Source organism: Panthera leo, chromosome C2 (genome assembly GCF_018350215.1).
Source record: "Panthera leo isolate Ple1 chromosome C2, P.leo_Ple1_pat1.1, whole genome shotgun sequence".
Lineage (NCBI taxonomy): Eukaryota > Metazoa > Chordata > Mammalia > Carnivora > Felidae > Panthera > Panthera leo.
The window spans coordinates 95,540,622-95,562,714 of record NC_056687.1 but is presented as its reverse complement, the minus strand read 5'-3'; the positions used below and the strand labels follow the sequence as shown (position 1 = coordinate 95,562,714).

Genomic DNA, 22,093 nt, shown 5'->3' with positions numbered 1-22,093 from the left:
CTGTGGATTTGAGGATTAACTAATTTTTACGATTAAAGTTATTGCAGTGAGCCAAAGGCAGGTTAATTCAGCCTAGCACTCAATGTTTATCTCTGCAAGTCACAAAGTGCCCCCGCTCAAATGATCGGGAATTGCAGTTTAAACACTTTTTTTCTCCTTTTAATGACATTATCCCCTGCTCAATGTAACCACTGAAGAATGCTAGGTTAAGGGCAGCAGGCTTAACCAAAGCTGAGGGTATTAGTAAACACTGTTTCAATTACAACAGAAAGAAAATGGGCTGTGGGAGACTTGTTCACAGGGTCTACCATTGACTTCACATTTTATATCATTTGATTCTCAATTGAGGAAGAGACCACAGAAATCCAGTAGCAGGATTTATTAGTTGACATAAAGAACATGGCAAACAAATTTTCCTATTTGATCCTGACTGCAGGGCACACTGGTGAGGCTAATTGAGACTGAACATAAAGGTCAAGCTCTTCTGATTATTCTTGTTAGAGCAGCTTAATCTGCAGCAAGGAAGTCAAATTTTCCTAAAGATATGATCAATGCGATGCCATGTTCCTTTTAAACCTTTTTACAGAGTTCTGTGTTCTCTAAGTTAAAGAGATGGCTCAATAGTTGCCAGGGATTTTTGTTGTTGTTGTTGTTACTAAAAATAACATAATTTCTGTGACCTGATCATCCTGTATGCATAACTCTTTGTGCCTTCTGTTTTAATTGCATTACATTGACTTTAAAGATCAATGTCAGAGCACTTCCAGAATGGAAACATGAGGAGCTTCCTATATATTCTCCCCAGTGAAACAACCATAACTGAAGAAAATTATAAATAAAAAATGACCATTGGCTCAGACAATGGAGCAATTTATGCCCTAGGGCATTGTCAGAAGTAGTGGGGCAATCATTTACCAATTAGTGGAGGCTCACAGTTGGGAGTAATATCAATAAAGGCAAACCAGCCAAAGCTTTGATAGGAAGATGAGGGAAAGTCAAAGAGAACCTGACTAAAACCACTGTCATCCCCAGTGGAGGGAGGAGGATTCAGGGTAACAGTGTGCACACGGAAGCACTGAGGAGACATCAGAGCCTCCTGCACACTGTGGGGGACATAGACTATACAGAACTAGTCTGGCCAAGTCACTAAACAAATGAACAAGCCAACAACAACAATGACAACAAGCCCTGGAGCCAGTACGGATCAGTCTCCAGAGTTGCTAAAATGGGAACGTAAATAAAATAGTGAGACATACAGACAGGCGATTGGGACCCAGGCACATAGAAAGTGCCATTGAGAGGACAAAGATATTGGACTTAGCAGACAAAGACTTCAAAACAGCTATTATAATTATGTTCAAAGAGCTAAAGTAAACAGTTCTTATGAGTACAAATTCAAAATTCCTCAACAAAATACTAGCAAACTGAATGGAGCAACCTATAAAAAGGATTATATGCCATAACCAGTTGAGATTTGTCCTAGGAATGCAAAGTTGGCCTATGTCCAAAAATCAGTTAATGTAACATATCATATCAATAGAATAAAGGATAAAAAACATGATTATATTATCTTGATAGAAAAAAGGCATAAACAAACCCCAACACTTTTTTTTTTTTTAAGATTTTATTTTTAAGCAATCTCTACACCCAACTTGGGGATTGAAATTACAACCATGAGATCCAGAGCCGAATGCTCCATGACTGAGCTGTCCAGGCACCCCCCCCCCCCCCCCATAGGAATTTTTATTAAGAGTTTATAATCCAAGTTTGTAGCAGCTGAAGGACATCATGCCAGACTAAGTGTCACACCTAACTCTGATGAGTTAATCCTCCAACCCTATTTTATCATAGTAAAGAAAGGTATTACCTTGATTATTCCAACCTTTTCAGCATGTATTAGTACTGGGACTTATGCAGGAGCTGGATTCATGCTACCTGTAATTGCAATATGTGACAGAGCCAAGATCAGTGGAAGGTCAGAGACTAGGCTACAAGGACGGGTTCTTTATATTGTAAACTTTGGTGAGCCAGTGTTTATAGAAAATAAATGCCGGTGGATGGATTGGATAATTATTGTGAACCTGTTCCATGCAATGGCAATATACAAGGGATATTGGGGGCTGCAAAGGAAGAAACGTCGGTCTTCCATCATACCTTCTAGATGAGTTGCCTCCTTTATTACGTTCATTATTACATTTGTTACATATGTTATTAAATTATTTCCATAAAAGAGCCTGTGCTGAGCCTGTAACCAATGTTCCCCAAAAAGGCACTGTATGATTGAGATGATATATGTAATTGGAAGGGAAAATGCATCAGAGAACAAAGTGTAGATCGTGACGATGCCCAATCATTTCCAGTGACCTCAGATAACCAAGCTCGATTCAGGGTTTCCAAGCCGAATACTCCCGATGGCGTACAAGCTGGTGACACAGTCGGCTAGAAGGGGAGGATGGTTTCCTACACAGAGATCCCCCAGTCCCAGAATCCCACCGGGACTCCAAGTCCCAGAAACCCGCAGGGCAAATCTACCCCAGTCCCTAGTCGGCTGACCGCGGACGCGACCAAGGTAGGAAACCGGGGTGAGATGCCGTAGTCTTTGTCACCTACTGTTTTTCCTGTAGGAATAGGGCTTTTTTACGGAGAACTTTGGCATTTCCTCAGTCACAGCTTCCACGAAAGGCCCCCTCCCGGCCTATCTGATGTGATAGGCAGCGTCTCCCATCCTCTCTCTCCCTTTTCCTAGCCCCTGTAGGAATGGTGCAGCCTGGCGTTGAGGTTCCTTGAGTTGGATCGATGGTTGCGCCCGCCCTCCCCCGGAATGTGGGCCTTTGGAGCAAGCGAGGTGGGAGGGACCCAAGCGGGGAGGCGTGCTGGGCCCGGGCGGCGGGAGGAGCCGCGCGGTTCCGGCTGCCCCGGCACGGCGACCCTTGGGTCCGCGCCGCGGGCGGAGTGGACAGGTAGGCAAGCGGCAGCCGCAGCTCTGGGTGAAGCTCGGGTAGCAGAGTGCCCCACGGCACCCGGCGCGCACCCCGCACCCTTGGCCTCCGGCGTTCAGGCGGGGGAGTAAGGAGATGCCGACCCAGAGGGACAGCAGTACCATGGCTCACCCGATCGCAGGCGGCGGCAGCGGAGATCATTCTCACCAGGTCCGGGTTAAAGCCTACTATCGCGGGTGAGTCTCCCAGAGTAGGCGTGGGAGTGGGAGGGGAGAGGAAAGGCCCGCTCGACTTGGACTGGAGGAGGGGAGGGTGAGGGGTTGGAGATGTTGTGGGCGGATTGGTCTGGGCGGGCGACTCTGGGGACTCGGGGTGGGTGACCAAGTGATCCGGGGAGGAGCAAGGGGCGCTAGGTTGGGGCACCCCACGGTGTGTTGCAGGGCGCCCGGGAGTCGCGCGGCTGTTGGTCCAGATTAGGGTCCCAGGGAGGAGCCTTGGAATAGAGTAGGTCCACCTGGTGGGTTCGAGAGAGACTCGCCTGCTAAGAGATTTACAAGGACTTTACGTCATTAAGGCTGAATGTGTTCGGGCTGAGAGTTGATTCCGAGTGATGCCTCAGTTAACTGAGTTTGCTATAGGTTTAGAAGACAGGACTACTTTAGTTTGCTGGCCCTTTTGGTTGTCAGAAGGCCTAAAGGCTCTGGTTCTCAAAGTCAGGTTTACCTTCATCGTCTTAAGTTCAAGAAGTGTATCTGGATGCCTGTGTATTAGACATAGGAATTATTGAAGAGTAAAGTTGATGGGTTTTCAGGGATGTGCATTAGGTACGTATGTCTTGCCGAGATTAGTTTATGTATGTGTAAATTAAAAATTTGTGAACGCTTCTTTGTCAGTGTTTCATCAAGGACCATTTGATAGGGTGAGATACTGCAAAGAGAGAAGAGGACGAACCGAATTTTAAAGTCTATGATTTTTAGTCGTATTTTTACGTAAGTTCTAACTCCGGTGCTTACCAGAAATAATCCAGTCCTAATATCGTTGTATTAAATCATATTCTATAATCAGTGCCCTGAAGTATTCCCCTTCCCTTGAATTAAGTCGTGGTTTGGAATTTGAGAGAATTCTATTTAGGAGCATTGGAAAGGTGAAATGTTAGTGTGGGCATGAAGATTTGAAACTAAGGGTTAACAGAAAACCTGATGGCTTGGGCCTGTCTTACTGCTTGTTCAAGTAGAAGTAAATTGCTTTAAAAAAAAAACCTCAAGCACTAGGAGGTTAAAACTGCAATGCATACTTTTACATTCCAGAGAGGATCAGTGAAGATAGCAAACTTTCAAAATGCCTCTCTTGTTTTGATTTCAAAGGAAATAGAAGCCCTAAAACGTCTTATTGATTCGATATAACAACTTACTGGTTTGCCTGCTGCCATGCAGCCTCTGACCTCTTGTTAGCTTGACTGTCTTCAGCAGTAGTTTACAAGAATTATTTAGGAAAGTATCAGTGTTTTTGCTTTTAAATTGATCACAGACGTCTTCATTTTAAAACAATACCAAGAAGTGTGTGTATGTTTTTTTTTAAAGTTTGTAGTGGTCATGAGAGCTGTTTTGACTTGAGTATGGTCAGCTATGAACTTTGCACTGTAGGGGAGAAAAGCTTTGCTTCCTTTACCTTACCTTTAATTTGATAGATGAGATAGTTCACTTTCCATGTTATAATGTCGACGGACAGCCCATGAGTTGTTAGGTACAGAGAGTAAAATATGTGGTATGTGTTTCTTTTTTTTAAAGGTGTCTGATTATTGACAGTTAAAAAAGTTAAAAATCAGCATACTCACATGGTGGGAATGTGCACACTTTGTAGATGTATAAATTAAGTTCCATCCCATCCTTCCAACTTTCAGAGGTATACTGTTGACAGTTTATTTCTGTTCTACTGGAGGTTGTCTTTATTACTTTAAAAGTTATACTTCTATTTTGTGATTCAACTTTAGATAGTACCTATTGATTCCTTTCTCTGAAGGATAAGACATTGGGTGAATACTACCTTTTGCTTGCCCTTCTCCTGATTGGTACTTCTCAATTTTTAATTGTTAAACTATTGTTTTTAGTTTTCTGGTTTACCTTTATGACTCTGACAATACAAAATTCTTGTCTTATTAAATTTAGATAGTTCCCAATGATTCCAACTATGCAGAAGAAGAAATTAGTGCTTCTTCCTTTTTGCCCATTTTTATTGGTTTGACAAATCTAAATAGGCCTAGTTAGTAAATTAAAATCATTGTAAACTCCTTTGGAAAGAAATCAAAGTCTGCTATATTTTAGGAATTTAAGTGTCATTTTTTCTTGGCTTATTGCTACAACTGTTTTTATAAAAGAGAATAAGGACATATAACCCTTTTAGTGCCTAAAATTTTCCCAAGACATTCAAGTTAACATTTCGTTGTTGTTGTTTTTTTTTTAAACCTATGCATTTTTGCTAAGGAATGAAAGAAAAGCCCTTGCCCATTAGTGCTTCTTATTCACTGAACGCTTTCTAATAGTGCCTTCATTTCAAGCCTTATTTAAAGACAACATCGGCATTCTCTAAATTGTACCAATTTCTGTCCCCTGAAATTAAATCTGTTAAGATTATATGTTTATTAACAATAGTCTAAGCTGGTGGTTATGATATTACATAGTCAGCTGCTCATTACTACAGATGAAACTAAAATGAGTCACCAGTGAGGATAGCTAATAAACAAGTTGGCTAACTAGAACACCTACCTGCTTTTTAAGTAGAAAATCCTTCCTTTATGTCAAGAAATGTAAGGACAATCTGCATTTGAAAACGTTGCTTTTCCTTCAGATCTTGTGAAAGGCCATTATCAGAAAGCTTTCTCCTTATCCCCTTCTAACAGTATTTCTTTCCAGTGAACGTTGAATTTTGGAATAGCCAGAATTTTTTAGTGAATACATTGCCTTCTTTCAGAGATGTGTGTGGTGTTGTCATTCAGTTAAATTTGTTCTTAGTGCAAATGTGATGTCTCCCTAGATATAACAGACATTTAATTGGATTTTTTCTAGTTTTTAAGCAGGAGATTAATAGCATTAAGACACTGATTATATTGAAGACCACCTAAGAGTGGCTCTGTGACGGCCCGTACACCCTTTTTTCCTTGACACGGGAGCTTGTCAGTGAGTAGCTTTCCTTCAATCATTAGCTAGTAGTGTTAGGAGGAAGAGAAACAGGTTTTGTTGGTTAGTGATAGATTGCTATTTTATGGGCTTATCCTTATATTAAAGTTACTTGATATTATGGGATAGAGTTTAACAAGGAAATGTCTGGACTCCTCATTTCTTTACATCACAAATGTGTGGGAAATTTTGCAAAAAGGTTGTGAAAATGCTTTTTAAACCACTGCCATTGAACAGTTACAATAATCTAGAGGATTCTTTCTGTGAACATCTGCAAATAGAAAGAGATTAACTACTTGTATATTTGGAATGTATAGCTGGTTCAGTGAAGAAGTATGCAGGATTTTTCTGTGAACAAGTCTTGGCAAGACTTGTTTTTAAAAGTATTGCAAAATAATTTTAGCAATATAAAGTATATCACTATAATGTTCTAAGGAAATACAAATACTCTCTTGAGTTGGAAGTTGGGGGAATGTTAGTTACCGGTCCTGGAGCTTCTGGCCTGGCACCGAACCACAGGACAACTGATCCATAGTTTTATCAGAGAAAGAGAAAGGACTTGGTGGCCTGGTGCCAGAAACCAAAACAGCTCTCTCAGAAATTTGAATCAGGTAACAAAGAGATAAATTGCTTGTTAGCAGTGAACACTGGAACTGAAGAGTGAAGGGAGAGGTTCGGGAGGCCAAGACTGACCATGTACAAACGGCAGGTCTGAGAAAGCAGAGGAGAAGGAAGCAGTTCCCTGTAGAAAAATTCTTCCTGGAGGTCCGTGAAAGCTTTCTAATACAACTCCCAACCTTCTTGTTAAGGTAACTTGAGTGTTTGTTGTTTTATGGTTGCAATGAGCATCATTAAAGCCTGAATTTTTAAAATTCCATTCTTGCTTAGGATTTCACGTATTACCTAAAGTGTATTTAAAGTCACTTTAATAAATATTGTTGGACACCTACTGCCTACTATAAGGCAGGCACGTGGTACTAGGGTGGGCACAGAGGATGTAAAGGTGGATAATACACAGCTCTGCCCTTGAAGGACCGTGAGACTTATAGGAGGAAAGATCTAGAAGAGCTAATAAAGGAGTGTGTATGTGTTTATGTGTAAGGTATTTGCAGGGTTGGATATTGGGGAGGTGTTTGGGGTAAGAAAGGTAAACCTTCCTAGAGGATGAACTGTTTGAGGCTTTTAAAGGATAAATAGGTTTGTCTAGTGGATGAAGATGTTGGGGAAGGGGGCATTCCAGGCATTGCACAACCGTGTGATATATTTGGGGAATTCAGATTAGTTTAGTTGTTAGTGCCATAGTCCTTCCTTATTAGGACATGAAGTGTGAAGCTGGCACTGATAAGAAGTGAGGCTAAGAAGAAGGCTCACAGGCGCTACTCATGAAATTCTTGAATATCATACTTTGGGCTTCGGACTTTTTCTCATTGGCGGTTTTAAGTCAGAGAGATATACATACTGAGATTTTCATATTAGAAAGGTCAGATTTGGGGGGCGCCTGGGTGGCTCAGTCGGTTAGGCGGCCGACTTCGGCTCAGGTCATGATCTCCTGGTCTGTGAGTTCGAGCCCCGCGTCGAGCTCTGTGCTGACAGCTCAGAGCCTGGAGCCTGTTTCAGTTTCTGTGTCTCCCTCTCTCTGACCCTCCCCCGTTCATGCTCTGCCTCTCTCTGTCTCAAAAATAAAATAAACATTAAAAAAAAAAAAAAAAAAAAAAAAAAAGAAAGGTCAGATTTGGAACCAGTATGGACTATGAATTAGCAATGGATGAAGACTGATTTGGAGGCTTTGGAAGTAGTCCTGGTGAGAGATTCAGAGGAGGAGAAGAGGATCTGGATTGAATGGCAATTTTAGGGGGTAGAATCCATATGAATTACAGATCGATTGCCTGTGGGGAAGAGAGAGGGAATCTGACAACTCTTAGGTTTCTTATTTGAGAGAGACTAGGGACTAAAGAAGGAAGAGATTAGTGAGAGGAGGTAACTCATTTCCTGGAACAAGTAACCGAATTTTTAGTTCATCATGCTTTGGGGACATCCAGGTGGAAATGGCCAGCATTAACTGAACAGTCATTTATTGTGTGCCTGCTGTGTGTCCTAAGCCCTGTACGTGACAGCTAACCTACATAGGAATGTGGCTGAGAATGATGATTGAAACAAAAATGCCACCAGTTACCAAATGCAGATGACAAAGACAAGGCACAAAAACTAAATTTTAAAGATACAGACGTACCTAAAATGGAAAGTTTCCCTTGTAGCTTCTCACCCCCACTTCCTAATGGTAGCCATTGTTAACAGTTTGGGGTATTCTACATTATATTAATATATCTATAGGTATAGATATGGATACACACATACCCTTTTATTTTTCAAGTGAACAGGTTCATATTTCTACACACATTTCTGCAACTTGATTTTTTTCATTCATGATCATCTTTCCATGTTAGGATAGACAGGGATAAATACATATGTAGAGAGTGATCCGCTTACTTTTTATAATTGATGTATAGTGTTTTATAGTATTGGTACACCATAATTTAATCTTTTTTTGTTTGTTTGTTTAACGTTTATTCATTTTTGAGAGACAGAGAGAGAGCATGAGTGGGGAAGGGGCAGAGAGAGGGAGACACAGAATCCGAAGCAGGCTCCAGGCTGTGAGCTGTCAACACAGAGCCCAGTGCGGGGCTCGAACTCACGAATTGCAAGAACATGACCCGAGCTGAAGTCGGACGCTCAGCCAACTGAGCCACCCAGGTGCCCCCATAATTTAATCTTTTTTACTGATTGATAAGCACAAAAAGTTGCTTTCATTAAATCACTATTTCAAATTATGCTAAGGTGACATCCTCATATTTAATATGTATTTTTGCAAACATGGTCCAAAATTTGCCTGTTTTAAAACTTGACCCTGTCCTCCAAACACTTATCAATTTACATTCCCAACAACAGTTTACAGTGAAGTGTTTTCCTTTTGTTCCCATTGCACATTACTGGTCTTTAAAAATTTTCCCAATAGAATAGGCAACAAATGTTAACTTTTTTTTACAACTATCTTTTTATACATACTGATCATTTTTATTTCCTCTGTGGGTTGTTTATTCATATCTTTTGCCCAGTTGTCCTCCTGGATTCTTTCTCTTTTTTTCATACATTTATTTGAAGGGACATTGGCATGTTGTCTGTTACAAAAGGTGCCAGCATTTCTCTAACCTGTTGCTTGTCTGGAGTTTTTCATTTTTATTTAATCAAATCTGTCGTTTTAAAAATTTCTTTATGGCTTCTGGGTTCTCTTAGGTAAATGTACTTCTCATTTAAAAATACTCTATTTTTATGTCTGTTATGCAGCTTTTCAAGTGGTTATCAATAAATCTGATATTTGGAGGTTTTAATTATTTGTGGTGTATTGATAGAACTTAATTTCTTAAAAAATGTATTCTAATACTGCTATTGAATACGTTCTTTCGCCACTGATTTGAAGGACAACTTTTTTCTATACTAAATTTCTCAGATGAACATAAGTACTTTCTATTCTGTTTCATTGATTTTTGAGGAGGAATGTGTTTTTGCATTGGTTTAATTATTGTGGTTAATTTTGATATATGTTATGGAAAGGTCATTTCATTAATTTTCTATTTCCAGATTTTCTTGGCTATTCTTACACATTTATTTTGTCTTCCAGATCAGTTTTTGAAGGTTTTCGTAGGTTTCAAAAAAAAAAAAAAAATCTTATTTTGATTTGGAATTGCATTGAATTTACAAGTTAATGTCAGAACTGATAGTTTTATAATACTGAGCTTGGCCTTGTAAGTATGTGGCATAATACCTATTTATTGATTTTTTTTCGTATTTTTCAGTAAGGTTCCTGTCCCTTAGATCTTGCACATTTCCCATTAAATTTATTCTTAAATGCTTTATAATTTTGTTGCTTTTGTGAATGGGACTTTTATTCTCATAGCCTTATTTTATACCATCTATTTTTGAATATTTAAGTGGAACTGGTCACCTTATTCTAATTCTTAGTTAACTATCTTAGAATTTCTAGCTAGATAATATCATCTGCAAATAACAGTTGTGCCTCTTGTTTACTATATATCTCACTTCTTTTTCTCGTTTTTTTTTTTTTTTTTAAGTTTATTTATTCTTGGAAGAGAGCGAGCATGTGCACGAGCAAGAAAGGGGTAGAGAGAGAATCCTAGGCAGGCTCCATGATCAGTGCAGAGCCCCATGTGGGGCCCGATCTCACAACCGACTGAGAGATCATGACCTGAGCTGAGATCAAGAGTCAGACGCTTAATCGACTCAGCCACCCAGGCGCCCCCTTTTCTTATCTTAACCATTGCCTGGGTTTTCCAGTGTTGAATTTTAACAGTGAACTTTTATCTTAAAATATTATCAATAATTAGAAAAATTTCACAGATTATCTTCAAAGATACCCAGTCTCCTTTCATCTCTTTGATGTATGCTAAAGAGCATAGAAAGAGAATGTACCCAGTTGTGCCAAGAACTGTGATAAGTGTTTTGCCCTTATTTGTATTCATAACAATATTCAGAGGCGGGTATCATTATCTGCATCATATCGATGGTAACGCTGAGGCTTAGTAAGCTACCATACAAAGCTGAGTCTTACCCTTCAGAAAAATTTCTCTTTCTCCTTTTACTATATTGATGGGGCTTTTAAAAATCACTTTTTTGCTTTATTGTCAAATTCATATCTCACAGTTCTTTTTGAGCCAATTTTCTGTCTTCTTGATCATTAAAAAATAGAACTTGCTTTATGCCTGTCAATGAATAACAATTACTTTGAGGAATGATACTGTGATTTATATGAAGTCTCTTTCCCCAGAACCTTCAGCCTAGTGATTTTACCATCCATGGATAATTCTGCCTAAATCTCTTATATCAGTGATTACAAATAAAACTTTTTTCTGTTTATACTACATTTAATTTTGGAGAAAAGCTTATTTTGAGATAGCAGAAGGATTGAACTGGTGGTTCTTTTTTCAGGTTTATTTTTAAGAGCAATTTGTCCTAAGGAAAAACTTTAGATTCTATATTTTAGAACATAGGAACATAACGAATGCTTAAAGCAGTTTGTCTTCTGAGGCCCAGTAGCAAAATTAAAACTGCCTTTTTTTTTTCTTTTTAAAAACTTCAGCTAAAACTATATCTAAATTTTCCATTTTGGGAATCTTTGTGGTGAAGCAGAATATATTCTGTCAAAGACCAGTGGTAAGATAATGTATGCTAACACTGAAGTTAAAACCAGAGAAAAAAAATCTTTCATGCATAATTTGTTTTATACCTTTAGAATGTAATATCTTTATTTTGCAGCTCATTTTTAGCTTTAGTGCTATAATAAGAATCTGGTGTTTGTGGAGGGTATGAACATGGTGCTTTCTCAATTACTTAGAGAAGTGTTTACATAAAACTCCCTTAAATGTTTTAGTTCCTGGAACTTAAGGAGTGGTCATTGATAAAGCATAACTCCTTCCCCGAGTCTCCTTAGGATGTTTGTACTTATGTTTTTTTAATGATTATAGAGATGTTTTTAAAAATATTTGTATGTTCTGATAAATGTTTTTTAGTTCTTGAAAAATAAGATTTCTTAAAAATCCGTATTGTATACAGACATGCTTATGTATGTGTTAATTGTAACTCTATGTGGACCTTAATAAGAAAGTCATATTTTGATGATGCCAGATGTTAATTTTTTTTCCCTTGCATTCAAAAAAGATGTCATCCTTGTACTTTGCCAGAGAACTTCTATGGAAACCTTTCCTTCTCTTCTGACTTAATTCTAAAATATAATCTCCCAATCCTTATATCCCTTATACTAGTAAACTTGAAGGTATTTTGAAAGAAAAATTGTTGTAAGGTAAGGATGTTAGAAGAAGGAACTATTTTATATTTTTAAAATAAAATTTTAAAATATTTGAAACAATTTTATTTATAAAAAGTCATTTTAAATTGTTTTACATTTTAGGGGTGTGTTGATGGCTCAGTCAGTTAAGCATCTGACTTTTGGTCTTGACTCAGATCATGATCTCATGGTTTGTGAGCTCGAGCTCCATGTCAGGTTCTGGGCTGGCAGCGTGGAACCTCCTTGGGATTCTCTTTCTCTTTCTGCCCCTCCCCTGCTTGCTTACAAGTGTTCTCTCTCTTTCTCTCTCTTAAAATAAATAAACTTCAAAAAATTGTTTCATATTTTATTTTTTTATTAGAAAGCAAATTTTATAATAAAATCATACCTTTATATGGTAGAGAAATTAACAATAATCTATACCATTCAGAAAGGTCTAAGTACAGAGTACATCTTCTTTCCATCTGTAGTCTCTCCTCAATTCCCAGTTCCACCACCTAGAGTTAACTACTTTTAAAATTTTGTTTTGTTTTATTATATCTGTTGATAGATATGAAATAAGAGGAATTTAGTACTACTTGCCATTTCTCGTGCCTATTTTTAGTTCTTCTAATAGTTATGTTTGTAAGTTAAGTAATGTGCCTTCTTCTGCTTTTGTTTTTAATTGTGGCTAAAAAAAATTAAATTTATCATCTTATCTATTTTTAAGTGTACAGTTCAGTAGCGTTAACTATATTCACATTGCCATGCAACCAATCTCCAGAACTTTTTCATTTTGCAAAATTGAAACTGTACCTTTTGAACAATTCCCCATTTCCTCCTCCCTCCAATCTCTGGCAACTACTGCTCCAATTAAGTGGAGTCATACAGTATTTGTCTTTTTGTGACTGGCCCATTTCACTTAGCATAATGTCTTCAAGGTTCATCCATGTGTCAGAATTTTCTTACTTTTAAAGGCTGAATAATATTCCTTCGTGTTTATATATCACATTTTATTTATTCGTTCCTCTGTCAGTAGACCCCTGGGTTGCTTCCATCATTTGGCTATTGTGAGTAATGCTAGTCCGAACATGGGTGTACAAATATCTGTTGGAGTCCCTACTTTCAGTTCTCTTGGATATATACCTGGAAGTGAAATTACTGGACCATATGGAAATTCTATTTTGAAGTTTTTGAGGAACCTCCATACTGTTTTCTATAGCTGCTGAAATATTTTACATTCCCACCAACAGTGCACAAGGCTTATTTCTCCACATCCTTGTCAACACTTGATAGTCTCTGTTTTTTTGTTTTTGTATTTTTTTTAAAGTAGGCTCCATGACCAACGTGAGGCTCGAATTCACAACCTGAGATCCAGTCAGATGTTCCACCAACTGAGCCACCCTGGCGCCCCTGGTTTTGTTTTTGTTTTTTTGATAGTAGTTATACTAATGGGTGTGAGGTGATATTTCATGATGGTTTTGATTTGCATCTCCCTAATGATCAGTGATGTTGAACATCTTTTTTTATTTTTATTTTTTAAAAATTTTTTAACATTTATTCACTTTTGAGAGACAGGGACAGAGCGCGAGCCAGGGAGGGGCAGAGAGAGGGGGAGACACAGGACCCAAAGCCAGCTCCAGGCCCTGAGCTGTCAGCACAGAGCCTGACACGGGGTTTGAGCCCACAAACTATGAGATCATGACCTGAGCCAAAGTTGAATGCTTAATCAACCGAGCCACCCAGGCACCCTGAACATCTTTTCATAGGCTTGTTAGCCATTTGTATATCCTTTTTGGAGAAATGTCGATTCAAGTCCTTTGCCCATCTTTTATTTGGAATATTTGTTTTGTTTTGTTTCTTGTTCCCTGCTATTTTTAAATTATTGGTTTTAGATAGAGTATTGATTCTCCGCTAGGAAAGAAACATTTTGAATTTACACTTTTACTTTCTCTACATCTTGATTTTTCTTAGTAATTTTTATATTATAAAGGTTTATAACATTATTCTTTAACTTACAAATTTTTCTTTAGAGAAATGAATGCTTATGTAAGTGTTAAGCACTTGAAGAGCTAAGTAGTATGATTAGATGCTTAGACAAGGAAAAGTAATCTTGTGTCAATAAAACTTTTCTCTTTTAATTTTTTTTTTTTTAACGTTTATTTATTTTTGGGACAGAGAGAGACAGAGCATGAACGGGGGAGGAGCAGAGAGAGAGGGAGACACAGAACTGGAAGCAGGCTCCAGGCTCTGAGCCATCAGCCCAGAGCCCGACGCGGGGCTCGAACTCACGGACTGCGAGATCGTGACCTGAGCTGAAGTCGGATGCTTAACCGACTGAGCCACCCAGGCGCCCCAAAACTTTTCTCTTTTAAAGGTTCCTCATAACTGTGTTGTTTGGGGCTAGTATGTTTTCTCAGTCACTTTTACCCATCTGTTTTCAGTCATCTGCGATTTTTCTTATGCTTTCTGGTCTGCTGCTGGTGACTTTTTTGTTTTCTAAGACTTTGATAATTTGTCATTTCAGTTATCTGTTGTTTCAACGGGCCCTTCAAATGAAAGGATATAGATATGTGTTCCCTCTGCCATAATGCACCAGAAGCCTCTGAGTGTTGCTTTTAGAAAGTTACATGACTTTTTAATCTAATTAGGCTTCGCTTCTATTTAAAGTATTATGTGAATATATAGCGTTTTTTACATTTACTGAACACATAGGATCCAACATGTGACAACTCCATTCACTCAACCTAGAGTAATTGAATGTCCACTCTGAGCCAGACACTGTTTCAGTTATTGGTGATATAGCAGTGAGCAAAACTAAGTGCCTGCTTTCATGGATTTTACATTTAGTCAAGGGAGATAGACTAAAATATGTATAATTTACATATGCTGGCACAGTATTTTCTCTGAAGAATAAAAAATTTAACTAGTGGGCTCCTGGGTGGCTCAGTCAGTTAAGCCTCCAACTTTGGCTCAGGCCATGATCTCAGGGTTTGTGAGTTTGAGCCCGCATCAGGCTCTGTGCTGACAGCTCAGAGCCTGGAGCCTGCTTCAGATTCTGTGTCTCCCTCTCTCTCTCTGCCTGTTACCCACTTGTGCTCTTTTCTCAAAAATAAATAAACATTAAAAACAAAATTTAACCAGCTTCATGTACTAAAGTAGAGTAATTTATTTTATTTAAAAAGTATTTATTTATTTGGTGAGCATGAGAGTGGAGGGGGGCAGGGAAAGAGGACACAGAGAATCCCAAGCAGGCTCCGCCCTATCAGTGCAGAGCCTGATGTGGGGCTCGAACTCATGAACGGGGAGCTCATGACCCAAGCTGAAATCAAGAGTCAGATGCTTAAGTGACTGAGTCACCCAGGCACCCCAGAATATACTAATTTAATATCCTCATCAGGGATTTCATTTTTCATTAGCCAGTCTTTTAAAAGTGAGATTATGTAACCATTATGTTCTTGTCAAAAAACCATCTAGGAATAGATGTGCATTGGGTAGATTCTACTGTGGAAAGTGGTGTCTGGTGTGCAGGAGATTTACTCAGGTCGACGGCTACGGAAGGGAAGGCAAGGGAAAGAAGTAGGCTTAGGTAGGAGGAAATCAAGATGCCCTAAAGTCTCAGCAGAACCCTCAGTTGACCCTCCCAGGAGTTCTGAAGATGAGTTGATACTTCAGAGCTTTCCTGAGTTGTCTACGACCTTTATACCCCCACATGGAATCAGTCATTCACTGTGGGCTGCTCCAGGAAGTGGGTGTGACCATAGGTGAGATTCAGATCTCTGAAGGAGACTGACAGCTGGGGATTATCTACTGGTAACATGTCCAGCAGCTGGTATAATAAATGCTCCATTGCTAATGGGGGATTTTGGGGGGGGGGGGGGAGTCAGATCATAGCATCCACCACAGGTGTCATTAGGATTTGGTTTGAATTCTTCTATTTTTTAACTGTGAGAGACTGGCAAATATTCCTTTGTGTTTTGATTTTTAAATCTGTAAAATAGGTTAGTATGTCCAGTTTGACAGTTCTTGTGAAGATTATATAGATAAAGTTTATTTTTTTAATTTTTTTTTTTTAATGTTTATTTATTTTTGAGACAGAGAGAGACAGAACATGAACAGGGAAGGGGCAGAGAGAGAGGGAGACACAGAATCTGAAACGGGCTCCAGGCTCTGAGCTGTCAGCACAGAGCCCGATGCGGGGCTCGAACTCACGGACCGTGAGATCATGACCTGAGCCGAAGTTGGACGCTTAACCCACTGAGCCACCTGGGCGCCCCTGATAAAGTTTGTTTAAATACCCAGAGCACACTCAGTTTTCTATAAATGTTTATAGGCAAAGGAAATAAACAGTGATATTTCCTTGTCAAAAGTACATTTTCTGGAAGATGGATTTCTCTTAGAAAGTATTTCTTCTACATCCAATTAAGAAATGTTTGAGTCCTTATATTTTTTAAAAAGTATTTTGTAAACTGTTATGTATATATGTTATATACACATATATAACATGCATACGTATATACACAAATTTAAAGAACTGTTGTTATAGGAAAGTGTAGGTCGTAATAAGAGAATTTTTTTATTACTTTCAAAAAAATGCTTTAAGGTTCTTCCAAATTGTAGCTGTCTATTACCATGACAATTGGATTTCTAATTTTTAGATATTAAATTATTTTTTATTAATATTTGTTTATTTACTCTCGAGTTAGTTAATATGCAGTGTAGTCTCAGAGTCCTCATTATGTTAATAGTACTGTGACTCTATGAAACAGTCCGAGGATTTTTGTCTCCCAGTTGTGTACAATTTAGTTGAGGATGTGTTATCAGTGTATGAGTTAAATAACAAAAGATGAAACATAAGATACATGTTGGACAGGTTTAAAAGTATGGACCATTGAGCTTATGTGGTTAAAAACTGTTTAATGGAAGTTGATGTTGAAGTGCCTATTAGAGAATTGATCCTCACCTCCCTCTATAAACTGGGAGGGCCTTGAACCTCCCTCTAAATACTGGGCCAAGTATTAAAACTTGGGTCATCAAGGTCTTATGTGTGGGAGTTATGAGTAAACCAGATGAGTGCAGTAGAGTATTTGTATTGGGAATGGTGGGTTCAAGTTGAGAATGGGAATTAGAACCAGATCATCAAAAGGTAGAATTACAGGTTTAGGAGACCTCTACATAGAGATAGTAGTTAAAACATTGAATATGAATTAAGTTTCAGAGAGAAAGAAAGAATGACAGAAGATGAATGTGAGAGAGAATGTAAAGAGTACCTTGTGATTGAAGATCAAAGGAAACTTAAGCGTTCATTCAGTATAGCAGACGGAGAGCCAGGGAAGCTTACTGTTATGAAAGCCAAGGCAAGAAGTTCTCAGAGGCAGGGATACAAAGCTGTGAGATGCTTAGAAAGATTATCAAGAAAAGGGCAATCCATTTTGAGGTTCTGCTCTTTGCTTACCTTTGATAGCCCATAAAGACCAGTTTTAAACATTTTTTTTTTTTTTTTTTTTTTGCGCAGATGACTAAAATTTGAAATTCCTTATTTCCTACTCTGTGTTCTGTGTTCCAGCTACCCATTTCTGTTCACAGTTCCTTCCTTTCTTGAACAGGTATTTCTTAAGCATCCGTTCTGTGCCAGGCACTGTGTTGGTTGCTAGGAATATAATGAACAAAATAAAACCCCTGCTTTCACCAAACTTACATTCTAGCTGGGGTAGATGGTAGAATATAAGCATTGGTTTACCTGCTCAAGTAGTAGAAGAGGTTGGTCAGAGAGGTAGCCAGGGTCTCGTAGACTCCACTAGGGACTTTGGATTTTACTCTTCATGAGACAGAAAGGCATTTGAAGAGTTTAAAACAGAAAGGACATGGCCTGCTTCCGATTCTGTGTCTCCCTCTCTCTCTGCCCCTCCCCCGTTCATGCTCTGTCTCTCTCTGTCTCAAAAATAAATAAACATTAAAAAAAAAAAAACAGAAAGGACATGAACTACATTAATTTTGTAAAACTGTTAGGACAGAATTTGACACATAGGCATCACTCTATAAATTTTTATTAGAGTCATTCAGTCTGTTTGACTTACATTTGAAAGGTGATTGTGTCTGGCTACTGAGTGGAGATGTGATCATAGGGAGCCTTCTCCTGGCTCCTTGGAGGAAGTCCCAGGCCTCTGCTCTAAAACAGTTTGTTGCGGTTTTAAATTTTATACTAAATAGCCACTACGTAGATTTATTTGAATACTGTTGCTTATCTAACACTAATACAAACAAATACACATTTATGTCTGTTCCTATGTTCTTTGGGTATCTACCTAAAATATTAGTCTTATTTAAACCCAATTTTGGCAAATGGGAATTCTTTGGGAAATGGTGAAAATGAAGGTGTGAGGTCTAAAAATCATGCCACACAAAGAATGGGTGATGGTCTCATGGGTGGTTAATTTGTGGAAGTGAGGGCTGGGGAAGAGGACTTGACAGATCTTGGTCAAATTATTGAAGAGCTGTTTCTTAGATGAAGGGTGGACTTTTGGGGGAGGGGAGATCTGCAACCTGTGATTGGAACAGATTTCAGTTAAATATAAGGCAGAAGTTCATCAATAATAGAGCTGTTCATCTGCGGAGTGCAGTGCCTCACAAAAGAGTGAGCTTTTGATAACAAAATTAAAGCCAAAGTGGGACAACCATCAGAGCAGTTAGGGTGGCCTACCTGAATGAGAAGGAAGATTGAATGAAAGTTTCTCACAAATCCACTATTTTTACTTTTTTTTCTACTAAGTTTATTTATTTTGAGAGAGAAAAAGCATGAGAGGGGCAGAGAGAGAAGGAAAATCCCAAAGAGAGAAATCCCAAGCAGGCTCCATGCTGTCAGCACAGAGCCCGATGTGGGGCTTGAACTCACCAACCATGAGATCATGACCTGAGCTGACACCAAGAGTCAGAGGCCCAGCCAACTGAGCCACCAAGGTGCCCCCACTATTTTTACTTTTAAGCATTATTTAATATGGATTTTTTGTTTTTACTTTATGGAGATAGTTTACCGGAAGCAATGCATGTTGAGGCACTCACAAAATAACTGATGTTCATCTGATTTTCAGGCACTTAGTGTTATGTAGAGTATTATTAGTTTTGGTCATTGTCAAACTTAAAACTCCTTTTTTTTTTTTTCTTTTTCAGGGATATCATGATAACACATTTTGAACCTTCAATCTCCTTTGAGGGCCTTTGCAGTGAGGTTCGAGACATGTGTTCTTTTGACAACGAACAGCTTTTCACCATGAAATGGATCGATGAGGAAGGTGAGTGGTAAAGAGAGGGTTGCCTGTGTAAGCATTGATTTAAGATACTATTTTGTCATTTGTTTTCTTTTTTAAAGTTTATTTATTTTGAGAGAGAGAAAGAGAGTATGTGCACACACGCATGAGTTGGGAAGGGGCAGAGAGAGAATCCCAAGCAAGTTCTGCACTGATGACTCAGAGTTCCATCCCACAAACTGTGAGATCATGACCTGAGCTGAAATCAAGAGTCGGATGCTTAATCAACTAAGCCACCCAGGCACCCCTGTCGTTTGTTTTTAAAATGTAGTAAAAGTTCAAATTAATTAGGACTATTAGGTATATTAGAAATTTTATGTTATTCTTATTTTGCTTCAAGCACTTAAATAAAAAGAATACCAAAGGGTACAATCTTTGTTTTGTCCTTTTTACTCCAAAATAGAGTGAAATTAATGTGACTTGTTTTCTACCATTAATGTAAACATCTCATCAAATAGTGTTACATTTTGCTTTAATTTTGAATATGAGTATTGTCTTATATTTTAGAGATTACCTTCAATAATCTGGCAGTATTTTTTTGCTGAGTACTGTAAATACTTCAAAGAAAGTGCTACAGAATAAAAGTGATTGTGATAGCCATGATTTCAGAGGTGGTGGCAGAGACTTGATACCTTAATGACTTGGACTCAGAAAACATCTATTGAACATCTGTGTGCTGAAGATAGAAATTTTCTTTTTTTTTTTTTAATTTTTTTAATGTTTATTTCTGAGACAGAGAGAGACAAAGCATGAGTGGGGGAGGGACAGAGAGAGAGGGAGACACAGAATCAGGAGCAGACTCCAGGCTCTGAGCTGTCAGCACAGATCCCAACACAGTGCTCGAACTCCCAAACCGTGAGATCATGACCTCAGCCAAAGTCAGACGCTCAACCGACTGGGCCACCCTGGCGCCTCTAAGATAGAAATTTTCTATATTCACACTCATAGTCTCATAGGGAGATGGACATATAAATAACAAATGTGTTAAGTTGAACATAAGTGCATAGGCATCTTGGAATCCAAAAGAACCAACATCTCCATGTTCTTGAAATATTTGTGATGTTTGGACTAAATATAAAACAAAGAGTAGAAGTTTTTGAAGTGGAGGAGGTGAGGGGAAAACCACTTCTGATGAAGAATTAAAAAAGAGACGGAGGTGTGAAGAACGTGGTATATGTGGAAGAGTGGTAATTCACTAAATTAAAGTGCAAGGTGTAGAGAGGTGTGGATGAGGGCTAGATCCTTGCTCCTTGGTGTGGTCTGCGAATTTTTGGAAAATGGGACTCTCAGGCCCCATCACAGATCCCTGGATCTGAACCTACACTTTAATAGGAACTCCAGGTGAGTGGCATACATATTTTTTTAAGTTTATTTATTAAAAATAAAGTTTATTTATTTATTTTGAGAGAGATCACACACATGCACGCATGTGCAAGCATGAGTTGGGGAGGGACGGAGAGGGAGAGAGATTCCCATGCAGGCTCCAAGCTCTCAGCACAGAGCCTGACAGCAGGGCTCAACCTCTTGAACTGGGAGATCATGACTTGAGCAGAAATCAAGAGTCAGATGCTTAACTGACTGAGCCACCCAGGTGCCCCAAGTTGCATGGATATTAAACTTTGAGAAGCTTAGGATTCAATCCTGGAAGCCTTTGCAAACCACATTAGACTTTATCTTACATGATGGAACGTCATTGAAGTATAGTTTAAAGATACCCTAATTAGGGGCGCTTGGGTGGCTCAGTTGATCGGTCTTCCAACTCTTGATTTTGGCTCAGGTCATGCATGATCTCATTATTTGTGGGATCACCCGCATCTGATTTTTCCGCTGACAGCGTGGAGCCTGCTTGGGATTCTCTCTCTGCCCCTTCCCTGTGCACACCTACTCACTCTCTCTCTCTCTCTCAAAATAAACATTAAAAAAAAGGAAGACACCTTATATATACTAGTTTTGTATTATGACTTTCTCTTAATTGTAATGTGAATGGAATTTCATTTTAAGGAATGTCATAATATTTAGCTCAATATTTGGGGCATTTCTGTGTTTTCTGATGTGAAAAGCACTGGAAAGATATCCCAACTCCAAGCTATAGATAAACTCAAATGCATTGTCGTTTTCTAAAGACATTTTTTATTTGATTTTATTTATTTATTTTTAAATGCTTATTTATTTTTGAGAGAGAGAGAACGTGAGAAAAAGAGGGGAAGAGAGAGGGAGACAGAGGATCAGAAGCAGGCTCTGTGCTGACAGCAGAAAGCCTGATGTGGGGCTTGAACTCATGAACTGAGAGATCATGACCTGAGCTGAAGTCAGACTGCTCAACCAACTGAGTCACCCAGGTGCCCCAAGACATTTTTTTAAAAAAGGTTTTTAAAAAAATTTTTTTAATGTTTATTTTTTATTTTATTTTATTTTTTTCTTTATTTAGTTTTTAAAATTTACATCCAAATTAGTTAGCATATAATGCAACAATGATTTCAGGAGTAGATTCCTTAGTGCCCCTTACCCATTTAGCCCATCCCCCCTCCCACAACCCCTCTAGTAACCCTCAGTTTGTTCTCCGCATTTATGAGTCTCTTCTGTTTTGTCCCCCTCCCTGTTTTTATATTATTTTTGTTTCCCTTCCCTTATGTTCATCTGTTTTGTCTCTTAAAGTCCTCATGTGAGTGACGTCATATGATTTTTGTCTTTCTCTGACTAATTTCACTTAGTATAACACCCTCCAGTTCCATCCACGTAGCTGCAAATGGCAAGATTTCATTCTTTTTGATTGCCGAGTCATACTCCATTGTATATATACACCACATCTTCTTTATCCATTCATCCATCGATGGACATTTG

The 22,093-nt window shown here is 38.6% G+C and overlaps 1 protein-coding gene across 1 annotated transcript in view; it reads left to right on the top strand.

The window, feature by feature from the left end:
* The first annotated feature begins 2,855 nt into the window (after nucleotides 1–2,855).
* The window catches only part of PRKCI (protein kinase C iota), a 69,922-nt gene continuing 50,684 nt past the window's right edge, over nucleotides 2,856–22,093 (top strand). Inside the window, exons 1-2 of the mRNA XM_042955990.1 lie at nucleotides 2,856–3,175; nucleotides 19,116–19,237. Coding sequence (XP_042811924.1) covers nucleotides 3,075–3,175; nucleotides 19,116–19,237 — 223 coding nt within the window. The 5' untranslated portion in view covers nucleotides 2,856–3,074. The remainder of the gene's footprint in view (nucleotides 3,176–19,115; nucleotides 19,238–22,093) is intronic.